This window comes from Quercus robur, chromosome 10, assembly GCF_932294415.1.
Source record: "Quercus robur chromosome 10, dhQueRobu3.1, whole genome shotgun sequence".
Classification (NCBI taxonomy): Eukaryota; Viridiplantae; Streptophyta; class Magnoliopsida; order Fagales; family Fagaceae; genus Quercus; species Quercus robur.
The window spans coordinates 27,105,150-27,128,716 of record NC_065543.1 but is presented as its reverse complement, the minus strand read 5'-3'; the positions used below and the strand labels follow the sequence as shown (position 1 = coordinate 27,128,716).

At 35.4% G+C, this 23,567-nt stretch overlaps 1 protein-coding gene across 1 annotated transcript; it reads left to right on the top strand.

Annotated features, from left to right (window-relative positions):
• The first annotated feature begins 1,870 nt into the window (after window positions 1–1,870).
• On the top strand, window positions 1,871–20,723 carry LOC126702839 (bifunctional D-cysteine desulfhydrase/1-aminocyclopropane-1-carboxylate deaminase, mitochondrial). Its single transcript, XM_050401696.1, has 10 exons — window positions 1,871–2,254; window positions 2,338–2,403; window positions 2,513–2,707; window positions 2,789–2,899; window positions 4,035–4,126; window positions 6,637–6,729; window positions 14,936–14,993; window positions 15,075–15,188; window positions 16,166–16,263; window positions 20,404–20,723. Exons 1-10 carry the CDS (start codon window positions 1,928–1,930, stop codon window positions 20,606–20,608), a joined length of 1,359 nt encoding a protein of 452 aa, XP_050257653.1. The 5' UTR covers window positions 1,871–1,927; the 3' UTR covers window positions 20,609–20,723.
• Window positions 20,724–23,567: the final 2,844 nt, after the last annotated feature.

Sequence of the window (23,567 nt, the reverse complement as noted above, 5' to 3'; positions counted from 1 at the left end):
GATCTAAGACTACAAAATTGTGAAACTGAGTCTTCGACCACTGCGATCCACCATCTCAACCTCCCTTATGCAACCACCTACCACCACCATTACCATTTGTGATTTGCGACCACCATTGATCTTTGTTTCCGTTTCACAACCACCACTGATCTCAACCTCACCCAATAAATCATCGATCTTGGCCTCTCTTTCTAAATCAAATCAAACTGATCTCAGCATATCTTTCTCTAACTCAAATCAAACCAATCTCATTTGCTCTCTCCCTCTCTAAAACCTAGATCAAACTGATCTTAGCTTCTCTCTCTCTCTAACCCAAATGAAACAAATCTCAACCTCTCACCCTCTCTCTAATCCAGATCAAACCCATCAAACCTAGATCCTATAACCACTTCAACCCCCACTAATCAAAGCATATCCCAAAACCTTAGAGAGAAGTTAATTTGGGTTAGATTGAGAGAAATAGAGAGAGTGAGAGAGATTATTGCGTCTTTGTGTTTGGTAGTTAAGAAAGAATAAAAAAAAAGTTAGAAAACTGAAATGAATTGAAGTGTTTTTTTTTTTTTTTTTGGGGTTAAAATTGATAAGTTAATTATTATTATTTTAAATTTAAAAGCTTACAATGGATGTTGATGTGACATTTTGTAAATGCCAAATATATTTCTAATCTATATATATATATATATATAAAACTGAAGCCTTTGCTGGCACCACAATTTTCCACGTTAGCACAATATTTAAAAAATAAAAAATAAATAAAAATTATAACTCCTCAAAACCCTAACAACCTTACCCCTCTCTCAAATTAAGAAATATAAAGCCACGGTTTCTGCAAACTCTCTCTTTCTCCAGATGTAGGAAGCCCTAAAGCATTCAAGATCTACAAAACCCTAGCAACCTTACCCCTTTCTCAAGTTAAGACATATAAAGCCACGGTTTCTACAAACTTTCTCTTTCTCCAGACATAGGAAGCCCTAAAGCATTCGAGATCTACAATGCACGGTATAGATTTTAACTTATAAAGTTCAACTTTTGTAAGGTTAGTTTTGTTTATATATTAATTAATACATAGTACTTTGTTCACCATTGAATACTCATATAATCAATTTCCAATTCAGTGTTCAAGAATTAAACCAAAATTCTAACTGCGCTATCATAAAATATTATTATTAGTATGAATTTTATGGAGTTGCGATGTTCAAGAATTAAACCAAAATTCTTTTAAATTATTTATAATATTTTGTTCTCTGAAAATTATATCTCTTTGATTTTAGTATATTATGTTTCTTAAGTTATAGAGAGATTTTCTTTGGTTTCTGCAAACTCTCGCTCTCTCCAGATGTAGGAAGCCCTAAACGCACGGTATAGCATTCAAGATCTACAACTCACAGTATAGATTTTAGCTTATAAAGTTCAGCTTTTGTAAGGTTAGTTTGTTTATATATTTAGTCCTTGTGTTTAGGTTTAGATTTAGGTTTTAAGAGATTTATATATTACTACTATGTGGCTGAATTTCCCGTGACATCAGTTTTATATTTTTTTTTTTATTTGTTTTATGTAAGGTTAGTTTGTTTACATCAGTTCTTTATCTCAAAGATAAGACTTTTATTTCTACTGCAAGAACTATTTAGATATGTATCCCTTGCAAGCACACAACTTAATTGTCTTTTAATATATGTATGCTTTATTATTTTCTAATAATTTTTCCATGCATTGCACGGGTTAGCGACTAGTATTATTTTAATGGCTATGTTAGTTTTATGCTTGCCAAAGGTGCAGTACATCAGCCATGTATGTCAAGGGAATAAAATAAGAACGATTTTTCAATTTTGGAGACCAAAATGAAGTACCAAAAAGCTATCAAAATTCATTTTAAAAAAGAAAATAGTTAAAAACAGTCGATGAACGAATGATGTAAAGAAGAAATGAAATGCTGTGCAGCAGCAGCAGGCGTTGGGCAGTCCGCCCTCTGAGTCATCCGAATCGTATGAACAAAATCTTATTGTTATTCTTCAGGCCCCAACGCCTCTCTTTCTCATCTTCTTCTTCTTCTTCACGCACTAATATCATATTAAAAAGTCAGTCTGAATCTGAAACCCACATAAACACAATCATAATGGAGGACGAGGTTTCAAAACAGCAGCAGAAGCAGGCAACGAGGGGGAGCATGGAGTTCCTCTCCAGCAAACCCTACGTCCCTCCTCAGTGGGCCTCTCATCTCAATCCTATCCCTTCTCACATCTTCTCTCTTGCCCACGTAAACAAAACTCTTAACTCTCTTTTATTAGAATTATATTGGATTTCGGAATTGTTTTCAATTTTTGTTTTTGTTCCTTTCAGCTTCCCACTCCAATTCACAAATGGAACCTTCCTAATTTGCCGAACAACACCGAGGTCTGGTTGAAGGTGAAGAATTTCCTTTCTTTTTCTATCTATATGACAAAACCAACCAACCAATCAATCCAATTGCTTGCTTGCTTGCTGAGTATATGTATATGTATATGTATATATATAGCGTGATGACCTTTCAGGAATGCAATTGAGTGGAAACAAAGTGAGAAAATTGGAGTTTTTGATGGCAGAAGCGGTGGCACAGGGTGCTGACTGTGTCATCACAATCGGAGGCATCCAGAGCAACCACTGCCGTGCTACTGCTGTCGCTGCCAAATATCTTCATCTTGATTGCTTTATCATACTACGAACTTCTAAGGTCCAACACTCAACAACCATCATTTTTTCTTTTATTATTATTATCATCATCTTCTTCTTATACCATGATAAAAAATTGCAGGTCCTTGTGGACAAAGACCCTGGATTGACTGGCAATCTCCTGGTTGAGCGTTTAGTAGGAGCTCATGTTGACCTTATTTCAAAAGAAGAATATGCAAAACTCGGAAGTGTGGTCTGTTTGTTCTGTGCCAATGCATTTCATTTTACTGCCATGCGTTTCTTACTTTGCTGTTACTACTTTTTACATCTCAACTTCAAAAACCTCCTTGAATTCATACCTAAAGTCAAGTCAAGTCCAGTCCTACTTGAATTCATACCTTCAAGTTAGTTTTCAGGACTAATGGATTTCTCCATAAGTATTCTAGAACATTTTCACAAAAGCAATAAGTAGCAAGGACCCTTTTCATTGACCTTGTTGACCGATCGTACAAGATTTAGGGCAAAAGTATATTGACAAATAACCAATTGCCCCAAAAGCTTAAACTATCATTCAATCATTTAACTATAATTCTAACACTCCCTCTCACAAGAGACCCTGACTCTCCCTTAATAAGTAGGGCCAAACACGTGAGATTTTTAAGTGGGAGGTAGAGAGGAGACAATGTTCAAATATAATGAGACCACTATAAACTATGAATTCTCCTAAAAGCTTGAGCTATTAGAATGGTGAATTTAATTACTTTAATCATAATTCTAACAGATGTGAATCTTTCTTTACTAGTTAAGGATGCGATTAAGAGAAAGAAAAAAAAAAAAAAGAATCTTTCTGCTTCAGTAGAATGGTAGAAAATAAGTGAGATTCTCTGCTAGGAAACTTCTCTTACAGTTCCTTTTTCCTTTCTGTTTGTCCTCTCATTATCTGCTCCCCTGATTGCTGTCAATGACGACTCTATATCCATAAGATCGTGTAAATGTTATAAGGTATCTAATTCATTGATTTGCCTTCTTTCATTTTTACTTTTTCTCTCTAGAACCTTGTTTTGAATGATCATAGTTACTAAATGGACAAGTTAGCCATGCCGTATCAACGATGTTTTCCTTCGATATTTTTTTAGTCATCCTTTTTGCTTTTGACCATTGGAGTGATTCTATGTGGCTGAACTAGTAAAATGAAATTTGTGTTACCTCAAGCAATCAGCTGAGATAACACATTGTCTACTGATTTATAGACTCTCCTAAGCTACATATGACAGACTATATTACTGTTGTTTACCAATATCTATTTTTGGGATATTAATAAACTGGTACTTTTTTCCATTGCTAATATACTTAGTAATTTTCTTTGCTCATATGAACTTTAATCTCAGACTCTTACTAATCTCTTAAAAGAAAAGCTGCTAAATGAAGGAAGAAGGCCATATGTTATTCCTGTTGGTGGATCAAACTCCCTAGGGACCTGGTGAGATTGGGTCACTGATGTCTATGTTATTCTATTTTTCCATTTGATTCTATTGTTTGGGAGTAATAATGTTGTAATTTGAAAATTATAGTAAACTTTCCTTGTAAGCTACTTGAAATGAAATAATTAATATCTTATGTTTTACACTGTATCAAATTGGTCTCTGGTCAAAGACCATTGGAACCTGTTTGATACCTGAAAGAAGACTTGGGAAAGCATGCGAGTAGACTTTTAAGTAATCCTGGTTATGCTGCAAATTTCATGGCCATAGGGTGACTCTAGAATATTTTACCAAATCTTGGGAAATATATTTTTTAGTTTGTGTTTCTTTGTTTACACAGTAACTGTTGTGAGGGACAAAGTGTAAAGAACAATTTGGATTCACACACACACACACATACACACAAACATATATATATATATATATATATATGTATATGTATGTATGTATGTATGAATCTGGAAGGGAGTGGTGAGTTTGTAGTTGCAAAATATGGCTTCTTGTTTTGCCTGTTAGGAGCTTGGTTGTTGTAATCATTTAATTTTCTGTATTATTATTTGCTTTTCTTTTTTTTTTGGGGGGGGGGGGGTTTGGGGGGGGAAGGGTGGGGTTGTTTTAGGTACATTTCAAAAGTAGGATCTACTTTGTGGCGAGGAATAATTGAAGTTCTGAATTTATAGGAGGTCTTGTGATTTTCCCTTTAGGAACCAATTTCCACATCCTTATTTGATGACAGATAGGCAATAGCTTGCCAATTTCTTTTCCTGGAAATCGTCTGGTCCTTGGTCTTTGTTCCAACAAAAGAAATGTGGTGATGAAGAATTTCCAGATTTCATCTACTTTCTGGAAAAAAATTATTTTATTTTAGTTTATGATGCAGTGAGGAGGAAGGGTGCCCTGTCCTTTGTGACTGAAGTTGTTTCCCAGTCTACTTTTTGGTCTCTGGCAGGAATCTGTGGGAAAGGAGTGCCAACTTTTTCAATGCTTCTTCCTCCTAATATATGATTATGTCAACATCCTTGTTGGATGAGATTTTATGAGGGACCAATTGAACCAGAGGCTATAGCTGATGCAGGAAATGCAAGAAGATTTTTATTTAGTATTATTTATGTTTGCCAGTCAATTGTACTTTTATGTTTTAGGTCCTAGTAGTTTATTAGGCTATTAGTATTTTAATATTTGGAAGCAAGGTTTTTTTTGTAATATTGCAATTAGGATTTCCTACGTCATTTAGAACTAGGGTTTAGCAATCATTTATAAGCAAACTATTGTACTCCTTTTGGAGATAGTTGATATTTTGGTAGATGAAAAAAATGGCCTTTTGGTCTCTCTTTGGTTTGGTGCTGACTTCAGTATCACCTTAGGTGCTGACTCTAAGTCAGGCCTAGGTACTGACTCATAGGTCATATATCTTTACTTTCCTATTGTTTCATTTTGTTCTAGTTGTCCTGTGTCAATAGCTTTGGTTAAATGGTGGATTATTTGTTGTTAGGTCGCACAGTTAATTGTTCAATTTTCAGTTGTTATCAACCTGCATCAGTGGTTTGGTCTGTCTTCTGTTTTGCTGAATGGTCTTTGATAGCTGAATGATTTTTTTGGTCTCAAGCACTCTTTTTTTGGGTAAATCTTATTTTATTTAGTTTGAGAGGGGAAAGCACACGTTTTTATGCTTTGCGTACATGGAAGGAATCAAAAGAGTTGATTGTTTAATAGTGTTTTTAAAATTTTTTTTTTTTTATGGCAGCAATAAGGTGGTGGAAATGGTGAAAAGTTTTTGCTCCTGTGAGCTCTTGGAATCCCCTAGATTCCAAGGACTTTCCAATTAGGTTTCTTAATAATGATCAGGCTGATTTGATTTTCCAAAGAGTTTCAGGTTGGGTTTTGGTTTGTCTTCTGCTTTTTTTTTTCCTTGTAGATTTTGGGCTCCATGAGGAAGTTTGTGACCTAGGTGCTCTGCTACTGTATAATTATTGTGTTTTGGCTGTTTTGGGGCCCAAGGTCAGTTTTAGTCACCTTTGACTCTCCATTAGGCATTCCACTTCTGAATATTGTGTGTAGTTTGGTGATGCCCACTTGGCATCTTTGTAATAAATTATTCTAGAAAATTGAAAAGGGATCTGAAGTACTAGTTGCCAATTTTTCTTAATTACTTCTCTCATCTTTTCTTCCTTTTCTCTCTTTTTGTGTGTGATAAAAAGAACAAACAGTTTGTGTGGTTGTGCACTTCCCTATAAATTTGCACTTAAAATCTCTTTCTTTCATGCTGAGTTCTGTCCTTTTCTTCTTCCCCCACAAGTTTCCTTTGATTTCCTTTTCAAATCTTGTTTTTTAATAAGGATTTCCTGTTCAGATCTTATTATAATTGCTGTCTATATGTTAAGTTTTGTATGTGATATTGTTTTGTTCAGGGTCTATATTTTGTCCCACAAGTTTCCTTAATTTCTTGTTCTAATCTTATTATAATTGCTCTCTCCATGCTAACTTTTTCATATGATATTGTTCTGTTCAGGGGTTATATTGAAGCGATCCGGGAGATTGAGCAGCAACTTCAGATTGGGACTAGCCAAATAAAATTTGATGATATTGTTGTAGCCTGTGGAAGGTTCCACTCTATTCCATCTGTTAATATTTTCCGCTGCCAACAATTCCTCCTCTCCCCTCCCCCCCCCCCCCCCCCCCCCCCCCCCCCCCCCCCCCCCCCCTCAACTTCTCTTTAATTAGTGATATGGGATAATTTAAACCCAAAGAAGGCCCATTAGTCCATTTTGTTAGCCTGTTTTCTAAGACCTGTCTTTAACTCGTTGAATATGTTTTGTTGTCATTATGTCTTTAGAATTTTAAAAGGTCATGCTACATTGAGGGAAATCTGCTTGTTTTCTGGTGTTTCTTTGCGTTCTTGAAAATGTTTTGAGTTTTTTTTCTCTCTTTTCTGCATTTGGCTTGTACAGAAAATCACAAATCTTCCAATATATATTTTTTATATAGATATTAAATAACACCCTTTTTTTACCACTTAAAAATATTAATACAAAACATCTAAATCAAGCAAAAAATAAGCACACTCTAAATAAAATTATTGAAAATTACATTTAAAAAAAAAAAAAAAATAGTAAAAGCTATTAACTAAACTTACCTATAAATTATGTTGTACAGGGTAGGGCATATCAGGGGAAGAGGTGACCCTGGAAGAGGGTATGGGCTATTGACATTGCATGGACAAGGATACAAATGGAATGTGAGAGGGTCTTAATGATCAATGAAAATGTATGGGGGCAGAGACTATGTTATGTGAATAAAGAGGAGACAATCTATCTACAAGAAACCAAAATAGAAATCACGACTAAAGAAATACTAAGGAGTATATGTCCATTGGTAAATTGGTGGGTGTTGGGGGCAGTTGGGAGTGCTGGTGGAATATTGTTGATGTTCGATAAACGTTTAGTAGAGATAGTTGACTATGTAGTAGGTGAATTCTCTAGGTTTTGTGAATGTTTAGAAACGTGGAAGGTGATTTTGAGTGGACTACAGTTGTCTATGGCCCAAATGATGTAGGATGAGGTCAAATCTATGGTAAGGGCTAAATGGTGTTGGAAGGAGGTGAGATGTAGCTTGGTGCTTAGGGGAATTTCAATGTGTTGTGACTTCTATGTGAAAGATGGAATTGCCAGACTTTTTCCACAAGCAATACAAGGCTTGTCCAAATTTATTAATGTACTTGAGTTGTAAGACTTTCCATTATAGGGCCTTTTTCTCCTTGGGTAACCAGGACCAACTGTCTCTTTCTCACATTGATTGTTTTTTGGGTGTCATTGATGTGGAAGGAATAGTTCAGAGGTTGTTGGCACATTTAGAGTTAGATGATCATACTGTCTAGCTGGGTTGAGTACAGGTTAGTGTTCATTTAGTTTTGAGAACATGTGACTAAAAGTATCTGCTTTTGCGGAAAATGTGAAAATTTGGTGGGAAGGCCATAGGGTGATGGACTCTGCTAGTTTTGTCCGGACAAAGAAGCTTTTCAAAGTGAAAGGTGATCTGAAAAAGTGGAGTAAGGAGGATTGTGGAGATATTGATGTGCAGAAAAACAAAATTATAGATGAGTTGTTGAGGCTTGATTTAAAGGAGGAGGGTGGCTTGAATGATGAAGAAAGGAGCAAACATGATTTGAATACTCTGTTAAAGAAGATTGCTTTGATGGAGAAAATGGTTGGAGACAAAACTCCAGGGCATTACAGTTGAAGGGAGGAGATGATAGCATGAAATTTTTTCACAGATTGGTCAATTGGTGCAGATGATCAAATTTTATTGGTAATATTGATGTGTATGGTTTAGTTTTGACTAAAGGTTTGTACAAAGACCCCATTGATTGGCAGCCTAAGGTGGAAGGCCTTGAGTTTGCTGGGATGAAGAGAGTGAATGGCTTGAGAGTTTATTTGATGAGGATAAAGTTCTCTTAGTTTTTAAATCTATGAGTGCGGATAAGGCCCTTTTTCACCTATCAAAAAAAGATAAGGCCCTTTTTCCTGGCAGATTCTTCGTAGCCTTCTTCCAAAGATGTTGGGAAGTGATAAAAGAAGACATGATGAAGTATTTACATGAGTTTCATATGGAGGGATCTTTTGAGAGGAGGTAAATGTGCTTCATTGATAACTTGGGTTCCAAAGAAGCTAGGTGCATGTAATATTAGGGTCTGTTCAGTTGTTGACAATTTTTAATCTCAACAATTATAAATTCTTTAAACTCAAGAATTAAAATTCTCGAGAGTTGACATTTATGTTATTTGGATATACTTAGATTTTTAAATTTATATCTTATTATAAAAACACAATATTAAAGAATAAAAATTTGAATTATTTAAAATAATCAAATTGAGTACATTTACTTAAGCAATGATAGTTAAGTGGCTATGGAGGTTCACCTGAAAGAATAATCATTCTTGGAAGCAGGTAGTGACGTTAAAATATGAAGGAGAGGGGGATTAGATTTCTAGTTCAATTTGTACAATACATAGGCTAGTAGTTTGAAGTCCATTAGAGAGGGATGATATAGCTTGTGTAGGTTTGTTAGTTTTAGGGTGGTTTGGGGATGGCAAAAGAGTCATTATAATTGGTTCTCCAACTCTAACCTACTGTCCTTATTCCTTTAACTATTTCAGCTTGCTATGAATAAAAATGCTAGGGTCAACAAGTATATAGAGATGACAAATGGTTGAGTGCATTGGAATTCAATTTTTGTGAGGCATGCTTAGGATTGGAACTGGAGTTATTCATTAATTTTTTTGAGGGGATGTATTCTACCCAAATAAGTGTGGATATGAAGGACAAGGCGTTTTGGAAATTAAGCAAAAATGGGTGTTTTCGTGTTTGCTTATACTATAAGGCATTGAGAGAGAATGATGTCTCAGATTTCCCTTGGCAGGAAATTTGGAGGGTGAAGGCTCCTTTGAGGGTGGCTTTCTTTGTGCGGATGGTTTTTTTGGCATTGATACTCGTTATAGATATCTTATATCTTATGAAACAAGTTATGTTCATTGTGAGTCAATGTGATGTGCAAACATGATGAAGAGCATGTTGATCACTTGGTCTGCATTGCCTGATGGTAAGGAAGTTATGGTATTTCATATTTGTGGTTTTGGTAGTAAAGTGGGTGATGCCTAAAGTAGGGAGAGGAGTTCTTCAATGCTAGTGTCATAGACCTATTCCTTTTAGAAATAGGGTTTGAACTGTAGTGTCGTAGGACCTTTGATGGGTTAGAATTGTATATTGAGAGGTTAAAATCCCAATTTGTTGGAATTCTTTCTTTTGGATGTCCTTGGATGGGAGTAGAGACTTTCAAATTTGTGTAATTTCATACTCTTTCTACTCTTAATTTTGCTGGGTTACTTATGGGTATACAGCTTGTATACTCCATTTTTTACCCATTGTACTATTTGTAATTGTTGTTTACGGTGAAGGTGTTTAGGGTTTGATAAGTCAACCCTAACACATAAAATATTATTTATATATAAATAAGTACATGATATTACTGTTTTGCCCCTATTATTCATAACACTCCCCCTCAAGCTGGAGAATATATATCATACAATCCTAGCTTGTAAAAAATAAACCCAAACGAGTCTTACATAAAGTTTTGGTAAACATATCAACAATCTGGACTCTTGTAGAAACATATGGAGTAGCAATTACACTATCTTCTACTTTCTCCCGAGTAATATGACAATTTACTTCAATATGCTTGGTTCGCTCATGGAACATAGGATTGGAGGAAATGTAAATTGCTGCTTGATTATTACAATGTATAGTCATAGGCAGCTTCACAACAAATCTTAATTCCTCAAGTAAATGCTTAATCCACATAAGCTCACATGATGTGTGTGCCATGGCTCTATACTTAGCCTCTACACTAGATCTGGCAACAACTGTTTTTTTTTTTACTTCTCCAAGTAATTTGATTTCCTCCCAAAAAAGTGCAATGCCTAGTAGTGGATTTTCTATCTAATGGTGATCCAGCCTAATCAGCATCAATGTAGGCTTCTACCCATAGGTGACCATTAGCTTTATACAAAAGACCACGGCCTGCATGTGCTTTAAGATACCTCACAATTTGAATAACTGCCTCCCATTGTGGAAGGCGAGGATCTTTCATAAACTAGCTCACAACACTAACTGCAAATGTTATATTTGGAGTAATTGTGAGATAATTCAGTTTACCAACCATACGACGATATCTCTTAGGATTAGGTAACAGCTCCCCCTAATCTTCATACAGTTTGACATTAGGATCCATAGGAGTCTCCACTGGTTTAGATCCAAACAAGTCAATTTCTTCCAAAATATCAAACACATACTTCCTTTGTGATATACTGATGCCTTCTTTAGATCGTGCTACCTCAATACCCAAGAAATAACGAAGTTTACCCAAATCCTTAGTTCGAAAGGAGTTTTGAAGGTATCTTTTCAAATCATCAATACCCTACTTGTCATCACCATTGATTATAATATCATCAACATATATTATCAACAAAATCTTTCCTCTATCAGAGGTATGAGAAAACACAGAGTGATCAGAGTGGCGATGTCGTAATCCAAATTTTAATACTACTTCACTGAATTTACCAAACCAAGCTTTGGGAGATTGTTTAAGACCATAGATGGCCTTATGCAACCTACACACTTTTCTAGACTCCCCTTAAGCAACAAACCCAAGTGGTGCTCCATATACACCTCTTCATTCAAATCGCCATTCAAGAAGGCATTTTTAACATCTAACTGAAATAATGGCCAGTCCAAATTAGCAGCCAAGGAGATTAAAATCCAGCCAAAAGAAATTTTAGCAACAAGTGAGAATGTCTCGGCATAGTCAACACCGTATGTCTGGGTATACCCTTTGGCAACTAAGCGAGCCTTCAAACGCTCAATAGAACCATCAGGCAAATACTTCATAGTGTACACCCAACGACAACCAAGAGTAGTTTTCTCTAGAGGACGAGTAACTAAAGACCAAGTAGCATTTTTCAGACAGGGCAGACATTTCTGCCTCCATAGCAAACTTCCAACCAAAGATGGACATAGCCTCCTGGACAGACTTAGGAACAACAGTAGAATTCAAGGATGTGGTAAAGGCATGAAGAGATGAAGACAAGTGACCATAAGAGACAAACTGAGAGGTAGGGTGAGAGGTACAAGAACGCTTACCTTTGCGCAAAGCAATTGGAAGAGAGGCAGGATCAAGAGGCAGATCACTAGGCAGGGAAGAAGTCTCTGTTGGAGGTTTCTGCCAATGACAATATACTTGGAGTGGTTTCTGAGGAGATTCAATAGGAGACACAAGTGGTAGAAGAGGAAGATAAGGAGGAGAACTGTCACTAGCAACCGAAGGAGAGAAATAGGATTGAGATTCATCAAATGTGACATCAGCACTAATGAAATGACGATGAAGAGTAGGTGAGTAACATCGGTATCCCTTTTAAGTACAAGAATACCCAAGAAAAACACATTTAATGGATCTAGGATCAAGTTTGTCACTCCTTGGACCTAAGATATGAACATAGCACACACAACCAAAGATCTTAAGAGATAGATGAAACAAAGGTGCATCAGGAGAGAGCACAGTATAAGGGATCTGACCACCTAGAACAGTGGAAGGCCTACGATTAATTAGATGACAGGCAAGTGAGAACAACATCACTCCAATATGATTTGGGAATACAAATATGAAACTTTAAGGCACGAGTGACCTCTAACAAATGACGCATTTTGTGTTTAGCAACACCATTTTGTTGTGGAGTATGGGGGCATGAAGATTGGTGAATTATACCATGGTCATCAAAAAATTGAGACAAAGATGTATGAAAATATTCACGAGCATTATCAGACTGAAAAATACGAAGTGATGCATTAAACTGAGTCTTTATTTCCATATAAAATGATTTGAAAATTGAGTACAATTCAGATTGTTCTTTCATAAGATAAAGATAGGTGACTCTAGAATAATCATTAACAAAAATGACAAAATATCTAAATCCCAACAATGAGGGAGTGTTTATTGGACCCCAAATATCAGAATGAACTAAATGAAAAGGACTACTAACACGACTCTCACGCCTAGAGGCAAAAGGTACCCTATGGTGTTTACCCAACTGGCATGCTTCACATTGTAAAGACTCAATTTGACAACATGACGGAACTAATGACTTCAAATTCTAGAGAGATGGATGACCAAGGTGACAATGATGCTGAAGAGGTGAGATAGACAAATGAGAAGTCACTAAACGGGAAGAACCACATCAATCCTGGTACTAAAGTCCACCGGCTTCATGCCCTCCACCAATAATCTTCCTCGTCTTGAGATCTTGAAAGATACAATGAGTGGATAAAAAAATGGCAGCACAATTCAAAATTTTAGTAAGCTTTCTAATTGACAAAAGGTTAAAAGGAATATATAAGACAGAAGAGAGAGAGATTAGGACTAAAATTGGCAGTGCCCAAACCAGAAACTGTAGTGGCTGAGCCATCTGCCAATGTAACATTGGGAAGACTACTAGATTGCTCAAGGTTAGAGAGTAAACCTGAAGTACCTGTCATATGATTAGTAGCACCTGAGTCAATGACCCAAGGGACCTGAGTGGCAAGACAAGCAGTGGAAGTACCTTGTTGAGCCAAAGTGGCAGTAGAATCAGACCCAACAGAGTTGGAATGCAGAGAAGAGAAGCGATTATACTCTTCTTCAAGAATAGAAACTACTCTGAATGTTGGTGGAAGTGACTATGAAGGCGGTTCTTCAACTTGAAAACTAGCTTGGTGAGCTGAGGGTTTACCATACAACTCCCAACAAAAGTCTAAACAAAAGTCTAATGTATGATTCAACTTGATACCATGTTGTTTATGGTGAAGGTGTTTAGGGTTTGATAAGTCAACCCTAACACATAAAATATTATTTATATATAAAGAAGTACATGAATTATTGTTTTGCCCCTATTACTCATAACATTAATATTTAGTATTAATATAATTGACTTGTCAAAAAGAAAAACAAAAAGTAGATAGATTCCACAAGAGTCTAGATCTCAAAGTGCGACTTGACTGGTGAGATGTGGTGCCTCAACTATCATAATCTCTTATATTCCTACTTTCTTCCTAGCCTATAATACTGCACTTCTACATCCAAAGCTTATGCCAGCATGTCATAATCTCAGTTATTATATGATATTTTATTTTTACTGAGGCACCATTAAAATCAAATTTACAGTTTTTTCCTTCATAACAGGGACTCCATAAAATGGTCAAAACTTCTACTTCTGTGGAAGAGCCTTGATGTAGGACAGATTTGAAACCTCAAAGGGTCTAACTTTTCCCAAACTTTGGAATTTCAAATCACCTTTTAAAACAATCCCTTAAATCCTTATTTCTGCTGCTACACCCAAAAGTTGTGCTACCTATCCTTCTCTGTTTCAGCCACTCTTCATCCCTTGAACCCTATCTTTTCCAAACACTACTCAATTGACAAATTCTAGATACTACTCATAATCCCTGAAGCCACAAATTTAAACCCAAAAGGTGGTAGACCATCAGCAGGCAGAGTTCCCTGAATCTGTCATACATTAAGCTATGGTTAATGTGCAACCAGTGATTGGTAATGCAATTGAAAATCTGATGCCACAATATGCTTTTTTGCAGTTTCACATGTTGACTATAGAGGATAAAGTTCTAGAAAGTGAGCAGGTTGAGTCCATGGCACAATCAGCCATTTCTTGGGCATAGATTCAATTAAGGAAAGATTTGGTGCCAATTTAAGTAGCAAGGACTAAAGTTATCTTTCCATATGTTAGGTGTACTTTGTAATATAATGGCTGTCATGAGTTTAGGATTTGTTCCAATAATTTTCTTTTTAAGTTTTTTCATAAGTCTTTATTTTTATTCTACTAAGAAGTAAAATCATCAATGTCTCCCTAATTCTTATTCTTAGGATTGAAACCATTCATATTACATCAGTACCAAGTTGAGTAGACACCACCTTATTTTTATGTTTGGTACCAACACACCTCTATGAATTTCCATTGCCTAGTTAGTGACTCTATGCAACCGAAATGACTTCACTGAGCTAGATTTCCTTTTAAATTAATTTATACATTTTACTTTTTTGTTATAGCAACTTATGTTGGCACTCCTTCAAAGAAAAGTTGGTTTTGTTCTAGCAAACTTATATGGGACTTTCTACCTCACAATGATTATTCAGCTTAAATTTTTATTTGTGGGGAGAGTTGTCATGATTTTACGTCTACCCATTTAATATGTAATAGTGTTGAATTTCAGTGGGGGCACAATTGCTGGTCTATCATTGGGATCATGGCTGAGTACACTAAAGTCAAAGGTTTGTCCTTGTCAATGTAGTTTCTTATTTGCTGTTCTTGACCTATCAATTAATTTCAATTCTACATTTCACCATTTGTAGGTCCATGCATTCTCAGTTTGTGATGACCCTGATTACTTCTACGACTTTGTTCAAGGCCTACTTGATGGACTTGAAGCAGGTGTTGACTCACATGATATTGTTAACATTAAAAATGTGAGTGTTTAAGTATATTAGCAGAGGTCCTTTATGAAACTGTATCTTTCTGTTTCATTGATGAGCTGCTGTCATTTGCCCCACTTGGTGCGTGTGTAACTTAACAATCAAAGAGAGAGAGAGAGAGAGAGAGCTTTTCAATAAACATGAATTATATGGCTGCATTAATTGTATTGCCTGCCCTCTAGTTTTACATAAATGGAAAGGAAACAATTTTTTTTCTTATTTGATGTAGGTCGGTGGGTTGTAATGCCTTAGAGAGTTAGAAAGATAATGTTGTGTTATAGGGGTTATACCCATGTTGGATGAGTGGTACTCTTCTAAAAGAGCCTGAATATTCAAGTGGTTAGGTGTCCCTACCAGCTGTCACCATTAGAATATTCATTATCCTATTACAACCACCTCTTCCATATAAATGGAATGAATAATCCACTGGCTAACATTCTTGATTTTCAAGCTCCTCCTTTTCTATAATATATCATTCTCTTTTTCTTCAACATAATGGTGCATGAGTATGTGAAGGCATGCACCTATGTCTACAAATTTCTTTAGAACATTGGTTGGTATTCTAGCACCTTTTTTTTTTTTTTTGGGGTTTGGTGGGGTGGGAGGGTGTTGCATTCATACTTTTCACATATTCTACTGTACCCTCATGGAAATAGTTTGTTTCTGCTCAATCTGGAAAATTAATGCTGAGATCCAAAGTTTGATCCTTGTCTCCTCCACTCTACGTCTTAGTTAAAATCCCACGTGTTTGCCCTCACCTATTAAAAGGGGGAGTTTGAGCCCACGTGTGAGGGGGAGCGTTAGAAGTCTGTGGTTAAATAATTAAATTTGTCATATCCCAATAGCTTAAGCTTTTTGGGACAATCAATAATTTAACAATTCACTCACACATGTTATCCGTATGAATTTTCCTACTTCAGTAATCAGGCTGAGGATGCTGTTTAATTAAATTTATTATTATCTTCTTACAGGCCAAAGGTCTGGGCTATGCAATTAACACCCCTGAGGAGCTTAAATTTGTTAAGGAAGTTGCTTCAGCAACTGGTGTTGTTCTTGATCCAGTATACAGGTATAATATTTTGCAAACCTTCATCTTTCTTCACACAGGTGATTATTACAGGAGATTCCTCAACTAATAAGATCAGTTTTTGGCTAGAGAAAGATAAGTATTATTTCATGATAAGCAGGAAAAAATGTTTTACATATACATCATTTGCACGGAGCTTGTGTTATATTGTATGGCAAAGTTGTATTGGTGGTGAACGTTTTAATTTAAGGTAATGTGAAAAACCCAAACGTGAAAAATTATGTAAAAATTTACTGTGTCCCATCACTATCCACTTAAAAACCTCAATCATATGTATAACCATATTGCTCTTTTGTTGGTCAATCGCTCTCCATCGGCTTTTTTAAAGCTCCAGGAGATTAAGGCAACATAACCTCCTTTCACCATTGTTTTTTATTCTTAATATTGAGATTCTAAGTAGAATGTTGGTGAAAGCTGTGGAACAGGGTTATGCCTCATGCTTTCAAGTTGGGAATAACTCGGATAATAGCTTGCTTATTTATCCTCTCTTATTTGTTGATGACACCATACTTTTTTGTGAAGATATTTTGAACATCTTTACATCCAAGTTTTTTCTAGTCTTTTCAAGTGGGTCTAGGCCTAAAAGTGAATTTGGGTAAGGACCTAAGGACCCTTAGGAATCAACACCTAAGGCGTCAGGAGTCAGGACCTAACAATTGGAAAAATATCCTATCTGAATTTCATTAATCACGTCTATCTTTCAATACAAATAAATCAGTCTCTTAAATAGAGGTAGAGATAAAGATAACAACATACCAAAACTAATTTTAACCGAACTCAAATACTAATACTTATCTAATCTCAAAAATAATAAGAGGAATCCCAAACAAATCCAACTACGTAAGAAATCCAATCTAATTAAGTGTGCTGTCCTCATCAACTCTCCTGGGGTGGGGAAGAGCAAAATAGTCCCAATTAGGGAGGTTGAAGGAAGAGAAGACCTGGCAAAAATATGTTGTTGTAGAATTGGGAGTTTACCAATAATTATCTGTGCCTTTGGGATCTTTTTCAAGGTGAGAACAGCTCAAAATCCTACTTTAGAGAAGATAGAGCTAACACTTGCAAGGTGAAAGAAACTTTACTTGGGGGTTTATGAGTGAGAAAATGGCGCACTTCTAGTCAAGTTTTGACGGATAAATATCTTTGGCAATGGGCAGTGGAAGGAAATCAGCTATGGCAATGAGTTGTCTGATTAAAAAAATATGGACCAGATTCGGGCAATGGACAACCAGGGCTGTAAGGAGGCCATATGGTTGTAGTTTTGGCAAAGCATCCAACGAATTGGGAGAGATTTGCAGGCTAGGATTCTAGGGTTACTAAATGCTATTATAAATAGCCGCTTGAGTTGTACTCAGCCTTTTCTTATCTATTTTATGAATATTTCATGAGCTCTTTGAGCCTAGAAATTGATTTTTGATTGCTCTAACTTAAGTCTTATTATCTTCTTTGTTTTAATGTTGTTTGTTGCTTGAATTTATACTTAAATCCATCTTATACACTAGACCTAAGTTCTCCTAACTGCATCGTTATTACGAGGTCATAAGAGGTTCCACTAGAGTGTTCTTTCCATGTAAGGGAGTTTGGTGTAATAATACTCTGAAAAAAGTAGCTTTCTTTGTATGGACAGCTCAGAAAAATTTTTGACATCATATTCAGAGGCATCATATTGGTGAACTGGTGTTGCATGTGTAGATTTAGTGGTGAGACAATGGACCATTTGTTAGTGCATAGGGATGTAACTCTTGAGTTCTGGTATCGACTTCTTTCTAAGTTTGTGGTCCATTGGGTGTTGCCAAAGACCATTGCAGAGTTGTTCTTTGGATGGTGGAATTGGGTTGGGAAAAATGGAAGCTATCTGGGGTGGAATAGGACCCCATTATGTCTAATGTGGATGCCTTGGAGGGAGATGAATAATTGCACTTTTAATGGAGCAGAGGCTTTAGTTATTGAGTTGGAATCTTTGTTTGAGTTGTCTCATTGCATGGGAATTAGTGACAGGCATTCACTGGTAGATTTTTAGACTTTCATTCAGACTTATTCTTCTTTATTTTTTTCCTGTACAATTCTTTAGAAGAATTTGTGTATACAGCTGGTATACAAAAAATGCTTCTCTTCATCAATAAAAGCATTATTTATCTATAAACATACATCCAAATTTGCAAGTAGTCCTAAACCCTATAAGTTGCTTTCCAGACAGATTTGGTATTGCAGCCCTTTAGTCTCAAGTCTATTTTGGTGTCAAAGCCAAAGATCCTAACAAATTTTGGATGGATTGGTAGGAAGAGTTGAATTATCATGATAATGAGGATAAGGTCCTCTTTGATTTTGGATTCTATACTTTGATTATTTGATTATGAAGAAGTTGGGCCTTGGTGTGATGACAAGTGTCTTCCACCAGAAGCAACAAGAGAACAAGTCGTGGGTTCGAGTTTGGGGATTAGCCTCTCCAAAACAAATTGGGAGTAAGGCTCCCTATCATGACCTCTTCCAAACCCTGCAAGAAGTGTGAGTTTTGTGCTCTAAATACGACTAATTTCATGATGTAGTTAAACAAAAGCACTTTGTCTAGCTTGCAACATAATTCCATTTTAGGTGGAGAGTGAGGTCATGGGTTGAAGAGCCATTGGATGTCTGTATAACTTATAAATAAATAAATAAAGCTTCCCAACATATTTTCTTTCTCTTTTCCCTTTACCTGGTACAACTAATAGATTTGAGAAACAACAATGAGATTTTTTGTGGGAAGGTGTTCGTGACTTAATTAAATATCACCCAGTTAATTGGAGTACAGTTGTTCCCCTGTGCAACACGTGGTATTGGGTGTCAAAAAACAGCTTTTAGTAGTTCCTGTTCAAGAATTGGTTATGGTGTGAGAAGGGATCATCTTTAGCAAAGGCCTGTAGATAAAAAGCAGGGTATTTAATGGTGAAGGTGGTGCTCTGAAGAAGTTCCCAATCCTTATGGACAAAGCTTATGGAAACATATTAGAGAAGTGGCTGGATTAAATTCTCTAATCCTTAGATTTGATGTAGGGGGGAGTTCATTTGGTATGATTTATGGTGTAAAGATTCTTTACTAAAGGAGGCATTGCCCGAGCTCTTTTGAATTGCACATAATATAGATGCAACAGTGGGGGAGTGTATTAATTGGTCAAATGACATTATCCATTGGAATTTAAGCTTCTAGAGCAATAAAAGATTAGGAACTTGAATTTTAATTTGGCATGTTTTCTTGATATTCTCTATTCTACCAAGTGGTTTGGGTACCAGGCTGGAGCCATGAATTTGAAGTTAAGAGCCTAATTGGTTACTGTTTTTAGAATCAGTTTTTAAAAACAATAGAAAACTAATTTTTATTTTTTGAGAATAAGAACTAAAAATTTTCTTTTAGTGTTTTCAATACGAAAGTGCATTTGGAAATGAGCTAATACCTTATATAAGGCACTAAGAGTGGAGGATGTTAATACTTTCCCTTGGAGAAGTATTTGAAAGGTCAAGGCATCGACTGCAGTGGCTTTCTTTGCATGGAAAAAAGCATTAGGAAAGATTTTGACATTGGATAATATGTGGAAGCATCATGTGGTTTTAGTTGATCGGTATTGCATGTGCAAGTAGAGTGGGAAAAGAACGGAACATTTCCCCTGTGATGTTGCCCGAGAGGCAGGAGCTATGGACTTCGGTATTTCATTTGTTTAGAATATTTTGGGTGATGTCTAGAATTGCGATCGATCTGTTTGCATGCTAGAAAGTATGCATTGGGTTGCGTTGTGGTAGTGTTATTTGGAATGCAACTCATGAGTGCATTAGGGTGAACATCAAAGTTTCTGTATTGGAACTGAAGCCCTAGTTTTTAATGTCGATATATGATTGGATGTCTGCTATTTTCTCCTGGTCAAATTTGTTTTATTGATCTCTAAATTTTAGAGGCTATATTTTCTTCGAGTGTTTCCCAAGTAGGGTTGCCTTTCATTTTATGCATTTTATAATGTTTTGTGTACTCCATAGATCCCATATATGCATATTTTTTCTTTAATGAGATTATGATTTGATTGATACACCCATTGTGGGTAAGCATGGCAGCTTTGAGTAACTCTCGAATTTTTGTGTTGTGCGTTTCTTTTAGTGGGAAAGCTGCTTATGGAATGATAAAAGACATGACTGAGAATCCAAAGAAGTGGGAAGGCAGAAAGATCCTATTCATACACACCGGTGGACTTTTGGGTTTGTTCGACAAAATTGAAGAGATGAATTCACTTGTTGGGAATTGGAGTCGAATGGATGTCCATGAAGACATTCCACGGAAAGATGGTATTGGAAAAATGTTTTAGAGAAGCAAAACAAACATATATTGAAGTTCTTACATTGCATTATGCATGTAAAATAAGTTTGTACTCACACGGATACTTCTTGATACTTCCAAGAGAGACATTCATGGTTTAAATCCCCCTACCCTTATCATGAGATGTTTAACACAAACATATACATCCATGCATACATACATACAAATGGAGAGAGAGAGAGAGAGAGAGAGAGAGAGAGAGAGAGAGGCCAATAAGTTGTGTTATTTCATTAGGTATTATTTCCTTTTGAGTAAATTACATTTTTGAAAACTTTAGGGTGTAATAAATAAAATCTTACTGTATCTAAAGTAATAAATTAAACCATGAGATTTCAAAAAGTCATAAATTAAACGTTGTGTAGTTTCAAAATTTGCACCTCAAAGTTTTAAAAATAACAAAATAAATATCAGTCCATGTAATTAGTGAAATTGCATTATTCTTGAAGTTTAATATGGGTTGAGGATGGGCGTTTAATTATTACTTTTCAAATCTTTGGGTTCTATTTTTTATTTGTTATTTTTAAAGCTATAAAGTTTAATTTTTAATTTTTTGGATTTTATTTGTTATAACTCCTAAATTATAAAGTTTAAAACGTTATATTTTTAAATAAATAAATAAAAGTAATCATGTAAATAATTTAACAATGAGTTTAGTCACACAAAAAATTTCATAATTTTTATCAGAACTGTTGAGATGCAATGTTGTATTGTTGTGATTGGTGTACAACAAAAGTGAATGAGCTCATATAAAAATAATGTTACGTTAGTCATAATTAGTCATCTCAACAAATAATGAAAAAATTTGTATCTTTAATATAATGGCAAATTACATTTTTTTTCACCTTAAACTATCATTCTGATTACACCTAATCCCTTAAACTATTCAAGCACACGATCAACTCCCTAAAGTTATAAATTTATTTAAATGTTCTGGGGTTGAGGACTTCAAAATTTATGCATTTTGCATGATGCACGATCCCTGGACCCACAATCTAGATAGACTCCACCACAAGAAATGAAATAACCAAACTGTCCCCAAAACGATTGTCTGAATTTTTAAGTAAAATATCTCTTTCATGGTTGTTTGGTTGTCAACGAAACAGAATAAAAAGAAAATTAAGTGAAAAATGCTCCAAATCGTATATGAATATGACCTTGACCATCCTTTCTTCTTCTTCTTTTTTTTTTTTTTTTTTTTTTTTTTTTTTTTTTTTTTTTTTTTTTTTGAGAAAGAATTTAAGTACTTTTATTAATGTAAATAAGTTACATACAAATCTAAAAATGAAATAATATGAGAAGGTACATCTTCCATCCATACTTGTAAACTTGGTATGCTTATAGCATGTTTTGCCTAACAATAAGCTACACTATTACTGTTTCTCTTTATATGAGAAGACAACACTCTTTGAAAATGGTTTAAGTAAACTTTCACATCTTCCACCAGTAGACCCAATGGGTTTATGACCTTGACCTTGAGAGAGAATTGATTCACTTGAAGAATATATCCGCCACCAATTCCAAACATATGGTTTGTATTTTTCCATTTATTTCACAACATATTTTTATGAATTTTTAGAAAATTCATCACTAAATTTAGAGAGTTTTGTGATGGTGAGGGACAAGCATGCGGATGAGAATCTGAGATGGCATTTAATCCCCCATATATGACTTTTTTTTTTCTATTTATTTATTTTTCTGGGGAAGAGGATGAACTGGGCTATTTAATCTTAAAGTTTGTAAGGATATTTTATTTATTTAGGTATCATTTGAGTATCAGCATTGGTTAGCTATTTTAGCACCTCAAACACCAAAAAGAGCCCTACATCAATGGTGTCAATGCCAAATATTTTTTTTGGCAACTTGCTACAATGAACTGCCAAGACTAGCAGCTCACTATAGCAAAAAGGGACAAAAATATATATTATTTTATGCCTTTTGTTGGGTTTTGTGGCAGAGAGGAAGAAAGAGGAAGTGAGAAAGAAATTAATAAAAAAATGAATAGTATTTGGCTGAAGGAAAAAAAAAAAGAGAATTGATGTAGGTAAGGGTATCCACGGGTCGGGTATGTGCCCAACCTATAGTGGACTCAATGACATTGGGTTGCTGGAAAGAAGACCCATCGCCAACCGAGAAAACCCACAAATCAAATCTGATCGAACTCGGCTAGTCGGCAGTTGGGTCGGTCGAAGCCAACAAAGATGTTGCCGAAGGTTCCAATCAGCAGTGATCTGCATTTTTTCGTTGGATCTTTGCCGGATTTGAGCATAACTCATTGGATCTGAGCAGAATAACACCGGATCTTTGCCGAATTTGAGTAAAACTCACCGAATCTTAGCAATTGATAGACTATAGGTGTTTATGTTGATTTTGGGTGGGTGTCATTGGAAGGTTGCATTTGTGTTATGGGTGTGGGTTTGCTTTAGAGAAGAGAAGGGAGAGAGACGGAGTGGATGAGAGAGAAAGAGACAAGAAAGAATAAAAATAATAATATTTAAATGAGGTGCTAAAAAAATAGAACCATTGATGTTCGGTGCATTATAAAATGAGGTGTTAGAATAGAAAAAGTGGCTTTTTGAAATGTTAAAAACTAAAATTTTAGCACTATCAATGCTAATGCTCTTAGGTCGAAAGCGTAAATCTATATTTTTTTTCTTTTTCTTTTTTTTTTTTAAAATTTTTAAATTTCATTTTTGTTTAATTGTAAATTGCAACTTAATTTAGTACTCCAAGATTCATTTAACTTTAACATTCATTTGAATGGTAGAAAGTGATAGGTTCTAATTAGTTCAACTAATAAAGTTTTTTTTTTTTTGGGTCAAATAAGAGATTTTTGGTTCGAACATCCCTACACCAAAAATCAACTAATGTCTTAACTTAATGGTAAAATGAAATTACCAACTAGGCTGTAATTCTAAATGGTAGAAAGTTATATGATAAATTGGATTTAA

Bases quoted from the DNA above. Each gene is read 5' to 3' on its own strand.
- LOC126702839 (XM_050401696.1), top strand. From the start codon at position 1,928: ATGCTGTGCAGCAGCAGCAGGCGTTGGGCAGTCCGCCCTCTGAGTCAT. The intron at 6,730-14,935 runs GTTCCACTCTAT...GTTGAATTTCAG, and splicing joins ATTGTTGTAGCCTGTGGAAG to TGGGGGCACAATTGCTGGTC. The intron at 14,994-15,074 runs GTTTGTCCTTGT...CACCATTTGTAG, and splicing joins TGAGTACACTAAAGTCAAAG to GTCCATGCATTCTCAGTTTG.